This window comes from Anabrus simplex, chromosome 11, assembly GCF_040414725.1.
Source record: "Anabrus simplex isolate iqAnaSimp1 chromosome 11, ASM4041472v1, whole genome shotgun sequence".
NCBI classification, from domain to species: Eukaryota; Metazoa; Arthropoda; class Insecta; order Orthoptera; family Tettigoniidae; genus Anabrus; species Anabrus simplex.
In genome coordinates this window covers 14,512,943-14,530,235 of record NC_090275.1, presented here as the reverse complement: position 1 = coordinate 14,530,235, position 17,293 = coordinate 14,512,943, and the positions used below count along the sequence as shown (strand labels likewise).

The 17,293-nt window shown below is 38.8% G+C and overlaps 1 protein-coding gene across 1 annotated transcript in view; it reads right to left on the bottom strand.

The window, feature by feature from the left end:
- Positions 1 to 1,119: 1,119 nt before the first annotated feature.
- The window catches only part of LOC136883424 (uncharacterized), a 41,428-nt gene continuing 25,254 nt past the window's right edge, over positions 1,120 to 17,293 (bottom strand). Inside the window, exon 9 of the mRNA XM_068229714.1 lies at positions 1,120 to 10,803. Coding sequence (XP_068085815.1) covers positions 10,652 to 10,803 — 152 coding nt within the window. The 3' untranslated portion in view covers positions 1,120 to 10,651. The remainder of the gene's footprint in view (positions 10,804 to 17,293) is intronic.

Here is a 17,293-nt window from a genome sequence, read left to right as displayed (position 1 = left end):
TTGCTTTATGTCGCACCGACACAGATAGGTCTTATGGTGACAATGGGACAGGAAAAGGCTAGGAGTGGGAAGGAAGCGGCCGTGGCCTTAATTAAGATACAGCCCCAGCATTTGCCTGGTGCGAAAATGGGAAACCACGGAAAACCATTTTCAGGGCTGCCGACAGTGGGGTTCAAACCTACTATCTCCCGAATACTGGATACTGGCTGCACTTAAGATTATCAAAATCCAGCAAGATCTCAAAGTAGTTGGACTCGAGATAGAAGATGCAGAGAACAAAATTAAAACTGACACCTTTCTTAAGATCCACAAATTAACAGCAGAAGGGCTACAGCGATTTCAGACTAACTGAGAAAATTACAGTCGGAACGAATTAAAAAGTACTGCGCAGATCACAAGAAGAGTATACGGGTACATTTGGATATATTAGGAGTTAATGATGATTTTTTGGATTTTTCATTATGTTTTCTGGTGTTCAAACTCATTTTGGATACTTACAATTCTTATTTGCTACAGATCCTGATTCATTCCATTTTGCCACTAAGTTTTGCATCACAGACTCTGATGGAGGTTTCGCCAAAACACTTCCAGTCTTAAACTCTTGCACAAACAGTTCCGGACATGTTTCCCACGAATCGCGCTTTGCATAACACTTGACAGTGAAGTCGCGCTGTTTTATCGTGAGCACCGTTTTGTGTTGCATTCAACTGGTCACTAAACACGTCTGCTCCTGTCACTCACACTTAATGCGCACGCACAGACATGTGACAGCAACCAATTGGTACATTGAAATCATGGATTTCAAAATTTCCTGTGATAGGCAGTTCTCCTGTTCGTTAACAATTCTGCATCAGTCTTATAAACATTTTCTGGGCCAGTTTTATTTTTCCCACCCTCTATTTATCCTATTACGAGTTCATATTCATTATCTTTTTATATACAACAACATTTTGCTATTTTTTTGCATTTCCTTTGAGAATGATGATGATGATGATGATTGTTGCTTAAAGGGGCCTAACATCTAGGTCATCGGCCCTGGTTGAGAATTAACCAATTTAGGGTGACACCGTAATGAAGGTAGGGTCCGCTACAATAAATTGCAAGACAAAAATCCTGAGCAATATAACAATATCAAAAATTTTATTAAACACAACAGTTTCTAATTCATTTCTAATCTGCAGTGTTGCAACCTTAAAGCTATGTGGAAGCACCGAAGATTGTCATTTAGCAAAAACCAGAGAGAAATACAACACAACACAAATAAAGTTCACCATAATCCATTTCTTTTCCATGATACCAGTGCAGCTCATAGATACTAGAATATTGTATATAAATTATTTTGAGAAAGCTAAATGTGATACATTGCAGCTAAAGAGATTTCATCTTCCCAAAGCAAAATCTTCAGGAAAGCCAAAAACACTGTCGAGGGACAAAATTTCATGATTTTGAATTATCACAGCAAATGCTGTCTACACTCTTTCTTAACAAATAAAACACAGTTTTGGTTCATATTTTAGCCTCTAGATGGCATTTAAACAATAATTTTCTGAATTCTTGTTCATACAAAAAAATTTAAACTTTGTTTTATGAAAACATATTGTTTTTCTTCCTTCAGATTAAGATGGCAATAACTCCCTCATTTTAAAGTTATTTTAACATCATTTTATTCAGCATTTTACCTCGGTCTATAACACCACAAGCTCAGGGTGAAGATAAGGTCCCATTTCCAGTGAAGTGCCATAAATACTAAAGTTTCAGAGTGAATTAATGTGCTTCATAAGTTGAACTGTCAGCTGGTGAGACCTTACTTTATGGCTCTGACATAAAATTCTACAGCACTTGTTTTGATCGAGTACCTTAGGACTGATTAACATTAAATATACTAAAATATTGGTACAAAACTGAAAATGAACCTTTGATGCCAGTAGATACTCCAAACCTTAGGGTACTCGGTAAAAACATTTTTTCATGTGCGGCTATTTATAGAAGTCCTTCAGAAACGTTTATATCACACCTGCAATATGATAAAAGCATTTAGGGCAGTATTTTTTAACCAGTGGTAATGTGTGCCACCGGTGTACAGAAGATCTCCAATGGTATGCAACACAGTGGTTGCATAAAATCTTAAAATGTTACTAGAAATTGTGTTTTTAGAATAAATTACAGCTGCATGGCCTGTATTATCTGCTTCTTATCGGCAAGTGAGCAAATAATGTGTTTACCGGGCGAGTTGGCCGTGCGGTTAGAGGCGCGGAGCTGTGAGCTTGCATTCGGGAGTGGGTTCGAAGCCCATTATCGGCAGCGCTGAAGATGGTTTTCCGTGGTTTCCCATTTTCACCTTAATTAAGGCCACGGCCGCTCCCTTCCCACTCCCAACCCTTTCCTATCGCATCGTCGCTATAAGATCTATCCGTGTCGGTACGACGCAAAACAAATTGTGAAAGAAAAAACAATGTGTTTTTTGTTCCACTTCCTCTTTCTAACTTTAGATTAAAGAACAAATTCACTACCCCAAGCTCGCCAAGAAGGAAATCACGTTCTTGGTGCCCTTTTCAACAATGTACTTATGTGAGCAAGGATTTTCGAGACGTAAATTCGGAAAAGACAAATACTGTAACCTCAGGCTATACTGAGCAAACTTCTTGATACAAATAAACTGGTTTCAGATATCTTACAGTAGGGGATGGATGTTGCTGAAATGTCATCTTTTTTTCCCTTTGCATTAAGATGTTGCTCAGTAGCACAGAAATTCATTTTGTGATGTAACAAACGGTAACAACACATTATTTTGCATTTTTTGCCAATTTGGGATGATCAGTCATTATTTCGACTTTCAAGAAGGTTTTAAGTTCATACAGCATTTTGAAGAATTTTTGGATAATTTTGAAAGTTTTTTTTTTAAATTTATGCATTTATTCCTCATTACCAAACTGATAAAAGCCCTCAGTTGACAACATTAAAAATTATACATTTTTCTTACACACAGTCAAAGTTGCTGAATATCTTTCATACCAACCAAATTGACCAGCAGTTGTTGGGTCTAAGAAAGGGTAAGGAAAGGATGTTAACCTGTAAGTCTTGTGTTTCCAAGATATGTGCGGGAACACAATACAGAAGTCTGATAATTAGAAGAAAGTATTTCCTTAACGTATGTCAAGCACAAGGAATTCACCAACCTTCGCCCCTATAGCAGGTCATTCAGCCCCGTGTACCTCTAGGCCAAGAACAAATGGGAATGAGAAGGGATTGAAAATAACAGTTATATAACTTTACCCTTCAGTTCAGAACTATCCTCCCCCCCAAGTAGTCCTGTGTAAGAAAAATGCCAAAAGAGAAACCCATCACAAAGTGTATTTTTTGATTCAGCTAGTGAATAAATTGGGAAAAGACATGTTTTATTTTGTAAACTGTGCAGTGCTAAAGTAAGTGAGGAAATTCAGATACAGAAGACCTCCCTTGGTCAACTCTAGTTCCCTTCTAACCCCAATGTCATTAGGTTTTGCAAGGTTGAGGGATTTACAATTTCAAGCCCTTCATAACCCTGTCCTGATATCCTAATTCTTCGAAGTATTGGACTTCTTCCATTTTTCCCACTGATTAGTACTAAAAGATACAGTCAAACCTCGATATCTCTGAACTCCATTAACTCGAATTTTCAGTATCTCAAAGTAAATTTCCTGGCCATTTGTCCTATTTTTCACGTGTATTTATTTCTCTATTACTCGAAATTCAGTTACATGAATTTCTCGATTTCTCGAAGCAAACATTTCCTCCCTTGAAGCAAAACATACCCTGTGATTCGAATTTTGTGCAACATTAACTGTGCAATACAGCATTTGTGGTATTTGAGGAACAGTTAACAAGTAGAGAAAGGGTTACAAGGATGCTGGGAGCTAATTTGACGGGAACAGAAGAACTAAAACTTATAGCCATCAGAAAATCGGCGAAGCCTCGCTGTTTATTGGGTGTGAATTAATTACCGGTCATGTATGAAAGCAACCTCCAATGTCCCGGACAAGCTCCATTTATGAATCTCGGCTGCGTGGTATTGACGGGAAGTTTCAACGTCAAAGGAGGAAAGGTTAACAGTAACAAACAGAAGAGACTAACAGACTTTTTCCAAAGGTGTTAACAGAGGTGTTTCACTACTATATGTACCGTATCCTGTCTTCTAAAAAGTTACTATAATAAGGGTTATAATCAAAGTGATGCCGTGGAATAGAGTCTGTATATTTTTAAATACTGTTAAAAATAATGTATCAGTATAAGCCCATAGATACATATGATTCAATTATGTCCTATTCATGCTCAAAAACGGTATTCTCTATACCTCAAAATTTCGATAACTCAAAATAAAATTTAGCTCTTAAGGTGATTCGAGATATCCAGGTTCCAATGTACCTCGTATTTGCAGAACTCAAGACCCTTTGGCAATCATTGTTTAGATATGCTCTGCTAACAGTTTGCAATGTGCTGCCCACATACAATACTTCTGGCAAGAACCATACAGAGAGAAATGATCTATTGCAGTGTTTCCATGTAGCAGAGATATTAACAGTCTATCTCAAATGGAAAGCTGTCTTCACTGAGGTCATTTTTATGAAGTAAATATATGTATTCTGGCCTGGTGCGAGTGGTATTTAACACAGTGAAATTTTGCGTGGAATAATGTGATAACAACAGTGCCTTGAACAATTCTGAGTAGCCTCTTAAGGCCTGAACGTTTCCCGCTAGACGCAGACTAAAGTTTCAACACAGACAGAACAAGTTTTGACGGCAGGATGAAGCAAAGGTTCTCTCTGCCACAACACAAGTCAGTAATTACAACTTTAGATCTATTTATTTATTTTACCAAAAAGTAAGGTCTCAATGAATAAGCATTACGTACCTATCTTCCAAATGCAATGTAGCAGGTTTGCTGATGATCAAGTATTTAAGGTTTTAAAACAAAGGAATTGATAAGTAATAGGATGATGTATTGAACATCAGAATGTAATAAGAACGAATATTGGATAAATCAACAAAGGTTTAGATGTTATGAGGATGGACAGAACGGGAACAGCAAAGAATTACTTTGACATTGAAGTGAAAGGGAGAGGCCAAACATTCGATAGACACAGTGAAATTAGAGGTCACCAAGTGGAAGAACATAGAGGAACAAAAAGTATACTTTGATAGGAGGAAGTGGTGGGTGCTTGTACAGCACACCCAGGAAAATGGAGCTGGAAAATGATGATGATAACTGCAGAAATCAAAGTAGGTAGAAGGGTGATAACAAGGAAGTAATGGAGAGATTATATTCATCGTAAGAAGTCTTTTACCACTTGTATTAACATTTCTCTCTTTGTTGCTTACTTTTTTCTGTGTTCTTTTTAATCTACACTTCCTACATCAAGACTGAAGGTCTGTCAAGCTGGCGTCTCAGAAGCCCGCCCTCCTGATGAGGCGGGAAAATGAAAATGACTTCATTGGGAGATGGATACCGAACAACATAGAGGAACAGATAGGAGGAACTTACTGCTTAAAATAGCTCCATCTACAGCAACTAATGGGTGGACTTGAGCGAAATAAAATAGTTCTCGCGGACCAAACACACATCCCCCTGTGGGTGGGGGACGCAGACGAAGAATACACCCACGGTATCCCCTGCCTGTTGTAAGAGGCAACCAAGGGATGATTGAATTAGAACCATGATACTACTTGTAATTAGTACCATCATGCGAGGAACACCATGGGTCGCCTTTACTTGCGAGTAGTACCACTATGTTAGGTTCGCAATAGGTTTGTGATTAGTAGCAACAGTTTGTGAATCAGGATGGGGTTTAAAGTACCCGTGATTAGTACCACTACATGCGGAACAGTATGGGCTTATGTTGCCTGTAATTAGCACCATTATGTGAGAAATACCACAGGTCTGGACTTGTCTGTGGATTGAGCAGGCTCTTAGTTGCCTGGATAAAGGAGGGGTTTGGCCTCAGACATGGACTGAGAGTAATGGGAAGAGACTCATTAGGAGCAGAGGCCCTGCATCGTGATGGATAAGCTGCAGAAGAGGAATAAAGAACTTAATGAACCTTAATTGTTACATATATGAGTTGCAGATGAAGGTTTACTTTCATCAGTGAGAAATACACAATGATCTAGAATGATCAATATCTTTTACTTTCAAAGCACATATTTACCTCATATGAAATGTTCAATAATGTGCAAGATCAGGACGGAAATACAATAACACTGAAATATCTTTTTCACAGATGAGATTCTCTGAAAACCTTAACTTAATACGATAGTTTATGTACAAAATTTATTGTTTAATGAAGTGCTATCCTCTCAAGGTTTCTACAAATGAAACAGTGAATTATCACTGGATGTCAATTGCATAGAACACTTAACACATTCACTGCCGTGCTCACTTCTGCTTCAAAACAGGTACAGGCATGAGGATATCTGCTTTTCCTTAAGAAATACAATTCATAATAAATACAAACATTATTTCTTGATATTAATGTCAGATAATAACTTAACAAGTCACAGTATCCTGTATATTTCCCACTGTTCCACTACAGATTTTGAAGACAAGATTCACATCTAATTCCACTACAGATTTTGAAGACAAGATTCACATCTAATTGCATAGTGATGTGGTACTTACACATTCAATATTGGTAGGATCGTGAATTTTTTCTCACTTTGACAGTCACACCTAACCTTTCCTTAGAAAGTGAATGACAAAAGCTTCAGCACAAGCAGAATGATAAAAGCTGTAGGCAATACTGGCTGAATCAAACAGCTGACCTGGCCGCCACTTGAATTTAAATTGTCGAAGATGAGCGCAAGCAATCGTAAACTTATAAAATAGAGATCAAGAGACCTGTTATGAAATACCAGGTAGATACCATACCCGAATGCTTTTAGCCAGTGTTTTTTTTATTGGGCTTTCAATAATATATCAGTCCATTAAACTTCCACAACACCCCTGCCTTACCTTTTAGGCACAAGTTGTGGTGGGTTTCCAGTCTTGTTGATGCTTGTTGTTTAAAGGGGCCTAACATCTAAGGTCATCAGCCCGATCCAGTCTTGCTGAACCAGCCATTTTCATCAATTTGTACTCTTTTCCGACAAGTTTGCTTTTTAACTTTCATTTCTTAAAAAGGCTAGTGGATAGTTTTGAGTGAAATGTTCAGGAATTTTAGCATAATGTTAAACCTCTTTCTGGACATACAGTAGTTTTATTGAAGATATGCGTGAGGTAGACCAGTATATTTCTGAAGTAGGTTTCTTTACAACACCTCTAAACAATCATAGTCTAAAAACTTCCCCGTCTCTTCCACAGTCACTGCATCAATCGGCACCATGTTTTCATCATCTGAAATGTTATCAAATGTGTAGATATGAAATTTAGTGAATATTCTGTTTTTCTCCGAATTTGTCAAGCCAAACATGGAGTATCGACCTGCGATCCACCAGCTATTCCTAATAATTCTACCTCTCATCAGCTCTCTGCTACATATGAAAGTTATAAAAAATGTACAACTTTATAGTCAACAATCAGAGCAAGGTTAAACCCTCTCTCTCACAGTTTCAACAAACCTGAAACTTAAGGGAGGGTAAGATCTACTACAACTATAATGTTCTACTTCTAAAGTACAAAACAACCCACAAATAGATCTACAGCAGGCCTGGCCAACATGCCCATCACAGTAGCATTATCTTTGGTCGACTACTAAACGTTTAACATACTTATGGTGCTGATTTATTTAACAAGAATGTACATTCAAAGGTCGGAAGCAGCAACGTTGCATGGTGGAGTGATTTCATTATTTTAACCATTATGGTTCGATTTGGGTCCGTACTGACTGATATCTAATGCACCACTGAAAAACACTGGTAAAGATCTATGTTTGCCTTGTCGATCAATATCAATATTAATATAATGCGGTACATGTTTTGAGTATCTCACTCATTCTCTTCATGAGCGACCAAACATTGCACCAAATAATTTGCGGGCTTCATACCTAACCTTCTCAAAATACAAGAAATGTCATCTACATACAATATTTAAAATTACATTACTCTAAATAAGTTATGATTAAAATACAGTCATCTAAATAAAATATTTAAAATTACACAAAAACCAAAACATTTTACATAAAATAAGCATCTTTTACTTCTTAAAATTCTCATAATGTCACTAAAAACAAAGTGTGCGTCTTCAATTTTTTATTTCAGCTCCTCCCGTTTGAAACTTCCTCGATTTGCTAATCTCATGCAAAAGAAAGCTAAATCACACCCACAAGTCTGCAAATTATTTGGTAGAATGTTTGGTTGGTGATGAAGAGAACAACTGAGACACTGGCACTCAAAAAATTTTATTAACACAGATTCAATAATTTTTTATAGTATTGACAAGGCGGACATAGATCTTTACCAGTATTTGACAGAGAGATGTAGGGAACATTTGAAGTGAAATCCAGTCTGAGACAAGATGATGCACTATCTTGTCTTTTATTCAATCGAGTGCTCGAATGGGACATTAGACATGCAGAGAAACCTCACTGATTGGGCAGACAGAGATGACAGTAGCTAGGCAAGTTCAACGAAGAGTACGACAAAGTACATCCGATGTCAAGAGCAGGGCCCATTAGCTGGAAAGCATAGTTCACCACACGTAATAAAGTGGACTTTGATGCAGGGGAGAGGATCCAACAGGAAACAGATGCTTCTTTAACCTACAAAATACAAAGAGATGTAACAAAGATCTATGACAGCATTATACTGTACGGCTCGAAAACATGGACAGCTAGGAAGACCGACTGAGACAAGCTCGACATCTGCAAAAGGAAAGTGATGGGGATGAACCCTTGAACCTATCAAAGACAGAGGACAATCAAATAGATATACAGTGGGTGGATGTCAGATCACAAAAGTCCTGAGGAACAGACTGATCCAGTGGATTGGTCATGAGCTGTGATGGGGGAAATAACAGAAAATAATTCAAGCCCTTTCTAGACCAAGACTGCGATGATGGGACGAGTTGGAAAGAGACCTAAACCAGTTGGGAGTCTGGGAGATGAGAAGAGAGAGGTATGAGACTGGCTGAGATGAAGGCAACTTGAGGTAGCACATGGTCTTCGGGATCGGTAATCGTCGAATGACGATGATGAAGAACAATAACAACTTATAATTTGAATGGCTGGACATGATAGCGTACTGGGTAAAATTGTGCACGCATGATAAGGAGGTAAGAAAGGGTAAGGCAAGATCTAATGTTGCAATTTTTCATTCTCAAAGGCTTTGAGTGCAACTGTGTTGTCCACAGTGACTCCTGCCACACAAGCCAGTAAATGAGTGTTTTTAAATGTTAGGCAGCACGCATAAGACGACTATGGTTTTTATAAGTACATTTTATTGTAGGAAATTTAGCCTTATATTTGGCCCAATGCGCTATATTGAGATGCCAGACGGAGTTGATGGGCTACGACGCAACGTAGCCAAGGACAAGTGGCTATCGCTCTCGTCTAGTGGCTGACTTACTTACAATCAATGACCTGGTTTTCTAAGAGCATTTTAAATTCTCTCAGTTGGTGGAAGACTGCAACTGGGTATGTTCAATGCAGCAATGGGGAGGGGCTACTGGATTCAACCTGCCCCACTGCTGCCACCTGCTGTACTAAGGATGAAGCATATCTACAGTCCTTGCAGATGTTTGGTGACATGCTGCAGGTTGCCACCAGAGCTGCCTAATATACCAACTGCTATTTCAATGAGTACAATCATCATGCTAAACAGAAATGAGTCATGATGAGGTTGCTGTTTGAGCAAGCCAGATCTGTACCAGAGCAAAGTGGAACATAACTTGCTTGTTGTTTAAAGGGGCCTAACATCTTAGGTCATCGGCCCAGTGGAACATATCTTCTTGGCTGATGGATACAGCAAAATTGAGATCAAGAATCTCCTCCACGGTCTGGGGAGAAATAAAAAAATAAAGAACATCTCAAAGTAAGGCATCCCTTCCATACCTCCCAGAGGTTACTGTCAGGATTGGCAAGGTTTTGAACCATCACAACATCAAGACTATATTTACAACCACAGAGAAAATATCCCAGCAGTTGTGCTAAACTATGGACCCTTGGACGTCCTCTCCAGTGAAGGCATGTACTGCATTCCTTGTTCATGTGGGAAAGTTTATATCAGAATCACCAAACGCAGCTTTACCGCCAGGTTGTCTCAACCAACCAAAAAGATCTCCAGTAGTGGAGTACGCTCTCTCTTTCCTTGATCATGAAATGAAATTTGATGACACCACGGTTCTGTACCACCTGCCAGTATTATGCTCATATCAACCGGGAAGCTCTTGAGATAATACAATATGAAAACTGTTTGAATAGGAAAGAAGAGGGGCTGCTGATTATCAGTTTGGTGGCCGTAACTCGCTGTCAGACGACAAATGCTCTGTGTTACCCTGCTGAGGAACACCAATCTGGGAGCAAGGCAAGGCGATGCTGGTGCCACCAACTAGCCTTCTTGCAGCTATAAAAGAATGAGTGACGACCAACTCCCGTCATTTCATCTCGAGAAGGGCTGCCGTAGAGTTGACATGCTCTACATTCCGACACGGCCCAGTATTCCAGAAGAACAACGAAACTGATCTCTACAGTTCTTGCAGATGCTTGTGGTACACTTTGATGATGTGCTGCAGGTTCTCCACGTTGTCTCCTGTCAACGCCAGCTTCACGTTCAGCAGGTAGTTCAGCTTGTCCTCAATCACATGGAAAGCTGCTCTTGCACTAGAATTTATGAGGCCTGAAAAAAAAAAGAAAAAGAAGTCCATCATGTCTACCCTCATACCAAGTGAGTAATGGCAAGAAACAAACACCTGACAAATCCTGTCATACACAGTATGACATGTCAGTGTGGGAAAAGGAGACAAGGACAATGTCCACATCTTCAGATAGACATGCCATTTCCTCATCAATCCCCAGCTTCTGAACTACTTTTTTTTTTTTTTTTTGCTAGTTGCTTTACATCGCACCGACAGAGATAGGTCTTATGGTGACGATGGGACAGGACAGAGCTAGGAGTGGGAAGGAATCAGCCATGGCCCCACAGCCCCACCATTTGCCTGGTGTTAAAATGGGAAACCACAGAAAACCCTCTTCAGGGCCGCCGACAGTGGGGTCCAAACCCAATCTGAGTTTCATCAGGAGGATAGGCATAAACATTCATTGAGGATCTCCTGTATTCATGTGGGAAATGTAGGGTAGTCTTTTACCTCCTGTACGCTTCTTTTTGTATCTTACATTTTCCTGCATTTACTTGTCTTTCTTCTTATCTGAAGAAGCTGATGCCCGGTTTCACCAACCTTCGTCAAAATGTCTTCATGAACATCAAATATGACGGTCGATCAAGGCTTGACGATTCGTTAAAATGAGAAGCGTTTCACGAACGCAGATTGGCTTTATTTGAGGTTTCGTCACATATGACGATTCATCAGAATAATATTTAGGTTTCCATGACAAATTAATGTATGTTGGACTTTCTGATTCGCTCGTGAAACAAAAGAGGGTTAGGAAGCAATAGAATTCAGTTCCCGCGAGTTATGTAATGTTTCTCTATTGAATTAACTTGTATCTAAAAGTTAGTTATTTAATATTGTTTTGATTAACTACTAAGAGAAATGGACAACGAAGAAACATTTAAAAAAGGGGAAGAGAATTTCTCCAAAGAAGAGAAGGCAATAATGGTAAGACTGTAAAAGAGGAGGAAAGAGCTTGGGAACAATTAACAGACATGTTTAATGCTAGAGATTTTGTTTAAAAAAAAGATCTACGAAGCAGCTGAAGTCATTTTATGAAAATTTTATGCGCAGGTCGAAACAACAGAAGGTCCAGGATAAGATCAACATGCATAAAACAGGAGGTGGAGCAGCTGGAACCTCATCATTAAATGAAACCTCTTCCCAATTATTATCTGTGAGCAAGTGGAGCCCATTCCTAACGAGTTTGACTCCGATGCATTCTATATAGATCAAATAGATAACACCGGTCGCGAACGATGTGGTGGAGATGAAACAAGTACGGCACATAACCTCTCTGCTACGTTGGAGATCACACCTCATGAAGAATCAGTGACGTCAGCCGTTTCTCTGATTCCTGTTTCTACCGAGCAAGTACTGATATCGCAGCCGAAACTAGTGTCAACTACTTCAAGGAATCCGTGGAGTGCAAGGAATAGGCCCAATTTAAAGAAAGTGAAAAAGACTGAAGCTGCCAAAGCCCGTGAGAAACTTTCTGAACTGTCTGAAGAAAAACAAAAACTATGCAACCTAGAGTTGAAGAACTAAGACAAAAACTATGCAACCTAGAGTTGAAGAACTTAAAAGAAAAACATGATTCAGAAATGCGGCTTCTTGAAATGCAGAGAAACTGAACACATGAAACAAGAAAATGAAAAGCTTAAAACATCTGTGTTGCAAGCAAAACTTGCCAAGTATTTGAACAAGTAATTATTTATTAATAGTGTAGTATCGCTAGTATTTAAACTTTTTTTTTTCCTCTTGCCCCATACAAGGGATCATTCTAATTGCTAGAGAACAATACTTCTGCACCTTTGCATTATGTGACAAAATACATATCGGTGAAAGTGAACTAACAAAAATGACATTGATGTAGACACGATTTAAATTGCCAGTAAATTGAAAGCAAATGAGTTAAAATGTAATAAAAATAAGTTCATATCATTGTGTAAGAACATTTCATTTCAATTGAAGAATATTTGATGATGATGATGATGATGATGATGTTTGTTGTTTAAAGGGGCCTCACAGCTAGGTCATCGGCCCCTAATGGTACGAGATGGAACAAAAGGACATGATAATTAAAATTTTAAAATATATCCAACTGACTAGAATTTAAAATAAATGATGATGAAAAATGATTATGAGATTAAAATAATCAGTGGATCTAATTCGCAATGCCTTATTTCCTAATAAAATGATAGAACATACAGGTTACAACGGAATAAGGCATTGCCTTGAAGTACAGAGAAGTTAGAAGTTAAAATAACACATTAATGCCCAGTTTCTGGAATGGTGAGTGAGATATCTGTCTGATAGCTATTGATTTGTTACAGTTGTCGACTCGATAAATCTTTGCTGCATTGCACAGCATAATAGGACCTAACTTATCAAACTGCTAACTGTTGGGTCATTGATTAAGTTTCATAAATACACACTAGATACCACCCCTTGCACTGCTTTGTTTCTGTGTAGTAGATGTGTTCCCTAGACTGTCAGGAACATGCGCACAAGTAATGCATTGCATTTAAGCTTCCCATGGAGCTCCTATTATCTCCTCTTTGCCATGCAGAGAGAAATGGGTATTCGACTAGTTCTTGCAGACGTGGGTGTCAGTTTTGTAGTATTTAAGGACAGTTAGAAGAATTTGACATTGTTTGAGGATTTCTAATGAAATATGCACACCAGCAGCATGGCACGCGCACTGAGCCTTATACCGGGTCCATTCCCTGTTATTCCAAAATATGAACATTTTTTGACCACAGTATAATGATAAATATCAGGTAATTAACATCATTATATACCCTGTTAGTTCCATTAATTAAAAACAATCCCACGATAAAAATATATGGTCACTGCCAATGCAAGTAGGCCTTCAGTAGGCCTACTACGATAACTGTGTAATTATCTGTTATACTCAGTTACTGATAACAGTGCTTTTATGGACACGAATGCAGTCACAGATACAAACATTATAAGACTCAGTAGTATTAAAGGCTATCATAATTAATATTTGATCAACAGGGGACAATGGAAAATTATTTGTCACAGGACGGAAATTGTCGCCTATAACCTCAACCAAATGTATGGCAGTATATTTGTTTAGCCTGAATCTCTTTGAATTCACTTTCACTATACTTCATTAGAACATTAGGCTGACAATATAACTGTGGTCGTTCTAGAATGTAGACCATTTCTACAATATCTTCGTCGGAAGAAGATGACAAAAGCCATAAAAAAATTTAAAGAACACAACATTAATTGCCGATACTGAAGTACTGCGCACGCGCCAACCAAGTTAACAAATAGATATCTCCTGCTCAGTGCCCTCCAAGTTAGCAGGCGATTTATTGAACCGATGGAAGTATCTTATGTTCGTGCAACGCCAAAACACAAGTTAACCATTCGATACCGCTATAGGTTCAATGACTCACATTCAAGAAACTGGGCATAAAACACACAAACACGAACAAACATTGTAATGTTCCAGATACCATGTGTAAAAGCTTCGCCCCGTTTGACCGAGATACGTGAACCCACACTGTATACATTTTAACCTATAAACACCAGATCTTGAGTAAACGTTGTTGTTATTATTATTGACCTTACTGTGGTTAGGAATATGTTCTGGTTATTATTTACTGTCTTGAAGGCTATGTTGACCTTGTGTTTTTTTAAACATTAGTGATCTGATGAATAGCCGGGCTGTTATACGTAAATGTGACGTAGTTATTTTTCTTAGATTTCTCTGGGACTAGGTTGGAAGATAGCCTAATTTTGATCTTATTAATTAACTGATTGATTATATTTATTTTAAAGCCATTGAACTGAGCTGTCTTATATAATTCAGTACTATTTCCAAAATTTTTGGCGAAAGAGGAATTTTTAGTGCCCTATATATTAGACTATGGTAGGCAGCTAGTTTTTGGGTCTTAGGATGCGAGAACGAATCTTTAATAGTTATGGGTGAATGAGTAGGTTTCCTAAAAATTTGAAATTCAAAAGTGTTATTCAAGCGCGTAACTGTTAAATCTAAAAAATTTAAAGAATTTTTGACCTCATCTTCTTTGGTAACGATTTACCGGATCAACCGTCCAGAAATTTCAGTCCCATCAACGCTAACTCCTCGATCACACGTTCACGAAAGGACGGCTACGGCAGACTTACGGATCTTGGTGTTAATGTTCCTTCATTGCTGAAATCTGAGGAAGTACTATACTGGAAAAGCGATCAGTGGATGAACTTGCATAAGGGACCATCTTAGCATCGCATTCGGGTGGTATTGTTTAGAGAATCCTCGGAAATCATAAAGCAAAGTGTCCACAACAATTGGAAGGAGTTTCGTCAAATGTTCGTACTTGCAAAACGTCTACATTATGTCCAGGATTAGATGTTTATTTTTTTTACTTTTTTCAAGTGTATCGCCGAACAGGTTTTCGGCACTTCCCCCAGGACACTGTATAGTCACTGGGTTTTCAGGCAGGAATCAAAACTGTTCCTTCTTAAGTACCACAAATTTAGTGTTTTAATATTATTGTACACGATTATGTTATCGAGACCAGAACAGATGTTGCACTTTACATACATAAAGCCATGGGAGATTTTGGGATTGCCTATTACTGTTTTGGTCCTAATATAAGACTGGAAATTTCACATTTTTATGTTAAAATGTTATAAAAACCACAGTCGTTTCATTTGCGTACATTACATTAAAAACTTTGTATCATATTGCACTCATACCGACTTGTACAGCGAGCACGCTTTCCCGCTGAGCTCAAGGTCACGAATAACCGTAATCTTGGAAGTGTTAAATGATACTTTTTCTCTTTCCAATTTGATTGTGATTAGTGATGGGAAAGATTGAATATAATGCATTCGAGAACTTGGGAATCGATACTTACAATCAAAACCATATTCTTGAGTTCAACATAACCTTTAAAAGTGGATGTAGGCCTAATTTACGCGGTACAAGATATCCGTAAACTGACTACGAACAGTATACCGGTGACCAAATTACAATGGAAGATAAAAATAAAATTAAAGAGGGATTTGGCCATCATGCTGGACGCTTTTGTATTTTTTTTTTTCTATTTGCTTTACGTCGCACCGACACAGATAGGTCTTATGGCGACAATGGGATAGGAAAGGCCTGGGAATTGGAAGGAAGCGGCCGTGGCCTTAATTAAGGTACAGCCCTGGCATTTGCCTGGTGTGAAAATGGGAAACCACGGAAAACCATCTTGAGGGCTGCCGACAGTGGGATTCGAACCGACTATCTCCCGATTACTGGATACTGGCCACAATTAAGCAACTGCAGCTATCGATCTCGGTGCTTTTGTATCTAATGTGCTTTATTTTATTAGATTAGAGAATTAAAAACTACTTGTGGTTGATTCTTGTTTGGCTTGGCGTTACAGGTATTAGATTTTTCGAAGAGTTTGGCTGATCAAAGCAACTGAACTGAAAGAAGTTTTCAGAGGAAACTGACAAAGTTTCCCCGGTAAAACTGAATGTAAAATCTTGAGATTTTTGAGTCGCGTACCAGTAATTAATGTATGAAGCCTGCCCTGCGGTCTAACTTGCCTGCCTTTCACCCGGAGGGCCCGGGTTCGATTCCCGGCCAGGTCAGGCATTTTTACCTGGATATGAGGGCTGGTTCCAGGTTCACTCATTCTACGATTACCTTTAATTGAGAAGCTATTTAATGGTGATATGGCGACCTCGGTCTAGAGCGCCAGGAATAACGGCGGAGAGGATTCGTCACAATGACCATGTGTAACCTCGTAATCTGTAGGCCTTCGGACCGAGCAGCAGTTGCTTGGTAGGAGGAAGGCCCATTGGGGCAGTAGTTTGGTTTGGTTTAGGGGTGTTCATTTATTCACGGATTTTCCATTTTCCCGTGTTGTCCTTTTTTTTTCCGTGGTCCCTTCAAAAACAGAGAATCGAGGTTCCACTCTACAAAACTGATGGTGTCTCAAGCAGTTGTCATCACCACCCTGCTGTATGGATGTGAAACCTGGACTCTACAGTATATCACCGTGATATGAAGAAACTAGAATGCTTCCATCAACAGAAGCTCAGATATTATTATGAACATCAAATGGGATGACTACATACCAAACACAACAGTTCTAAAGAGGGCAAAGATGAACAGTATAGAGGCCAGCATCAATGGTCATCAGCTCAGATGGATTTGGCATGTCTAGCGCATGAAGATAACAGACTTTTTTTTTTAAATTCTGTATAGTGACATCAGCACAGGCAGGAGAACCCATGGTGCTCCTTTGAAGACCTTCAGAGCACTGATACTGGTCCAAGTACTAAGCATATCATTGCAGAAGACTACTCGCTGGCACACAAGTACTGCAGCTGCTGTTACACAATTTGAGCATGAACATCGTAGACAGAAAGCAGAAAAACGTCAAAGGCGCAAACAACACCAGGCTCATCCATGACCTCCACACTCCATAAGGTGCAACCAATGTGATCGTATTGGAA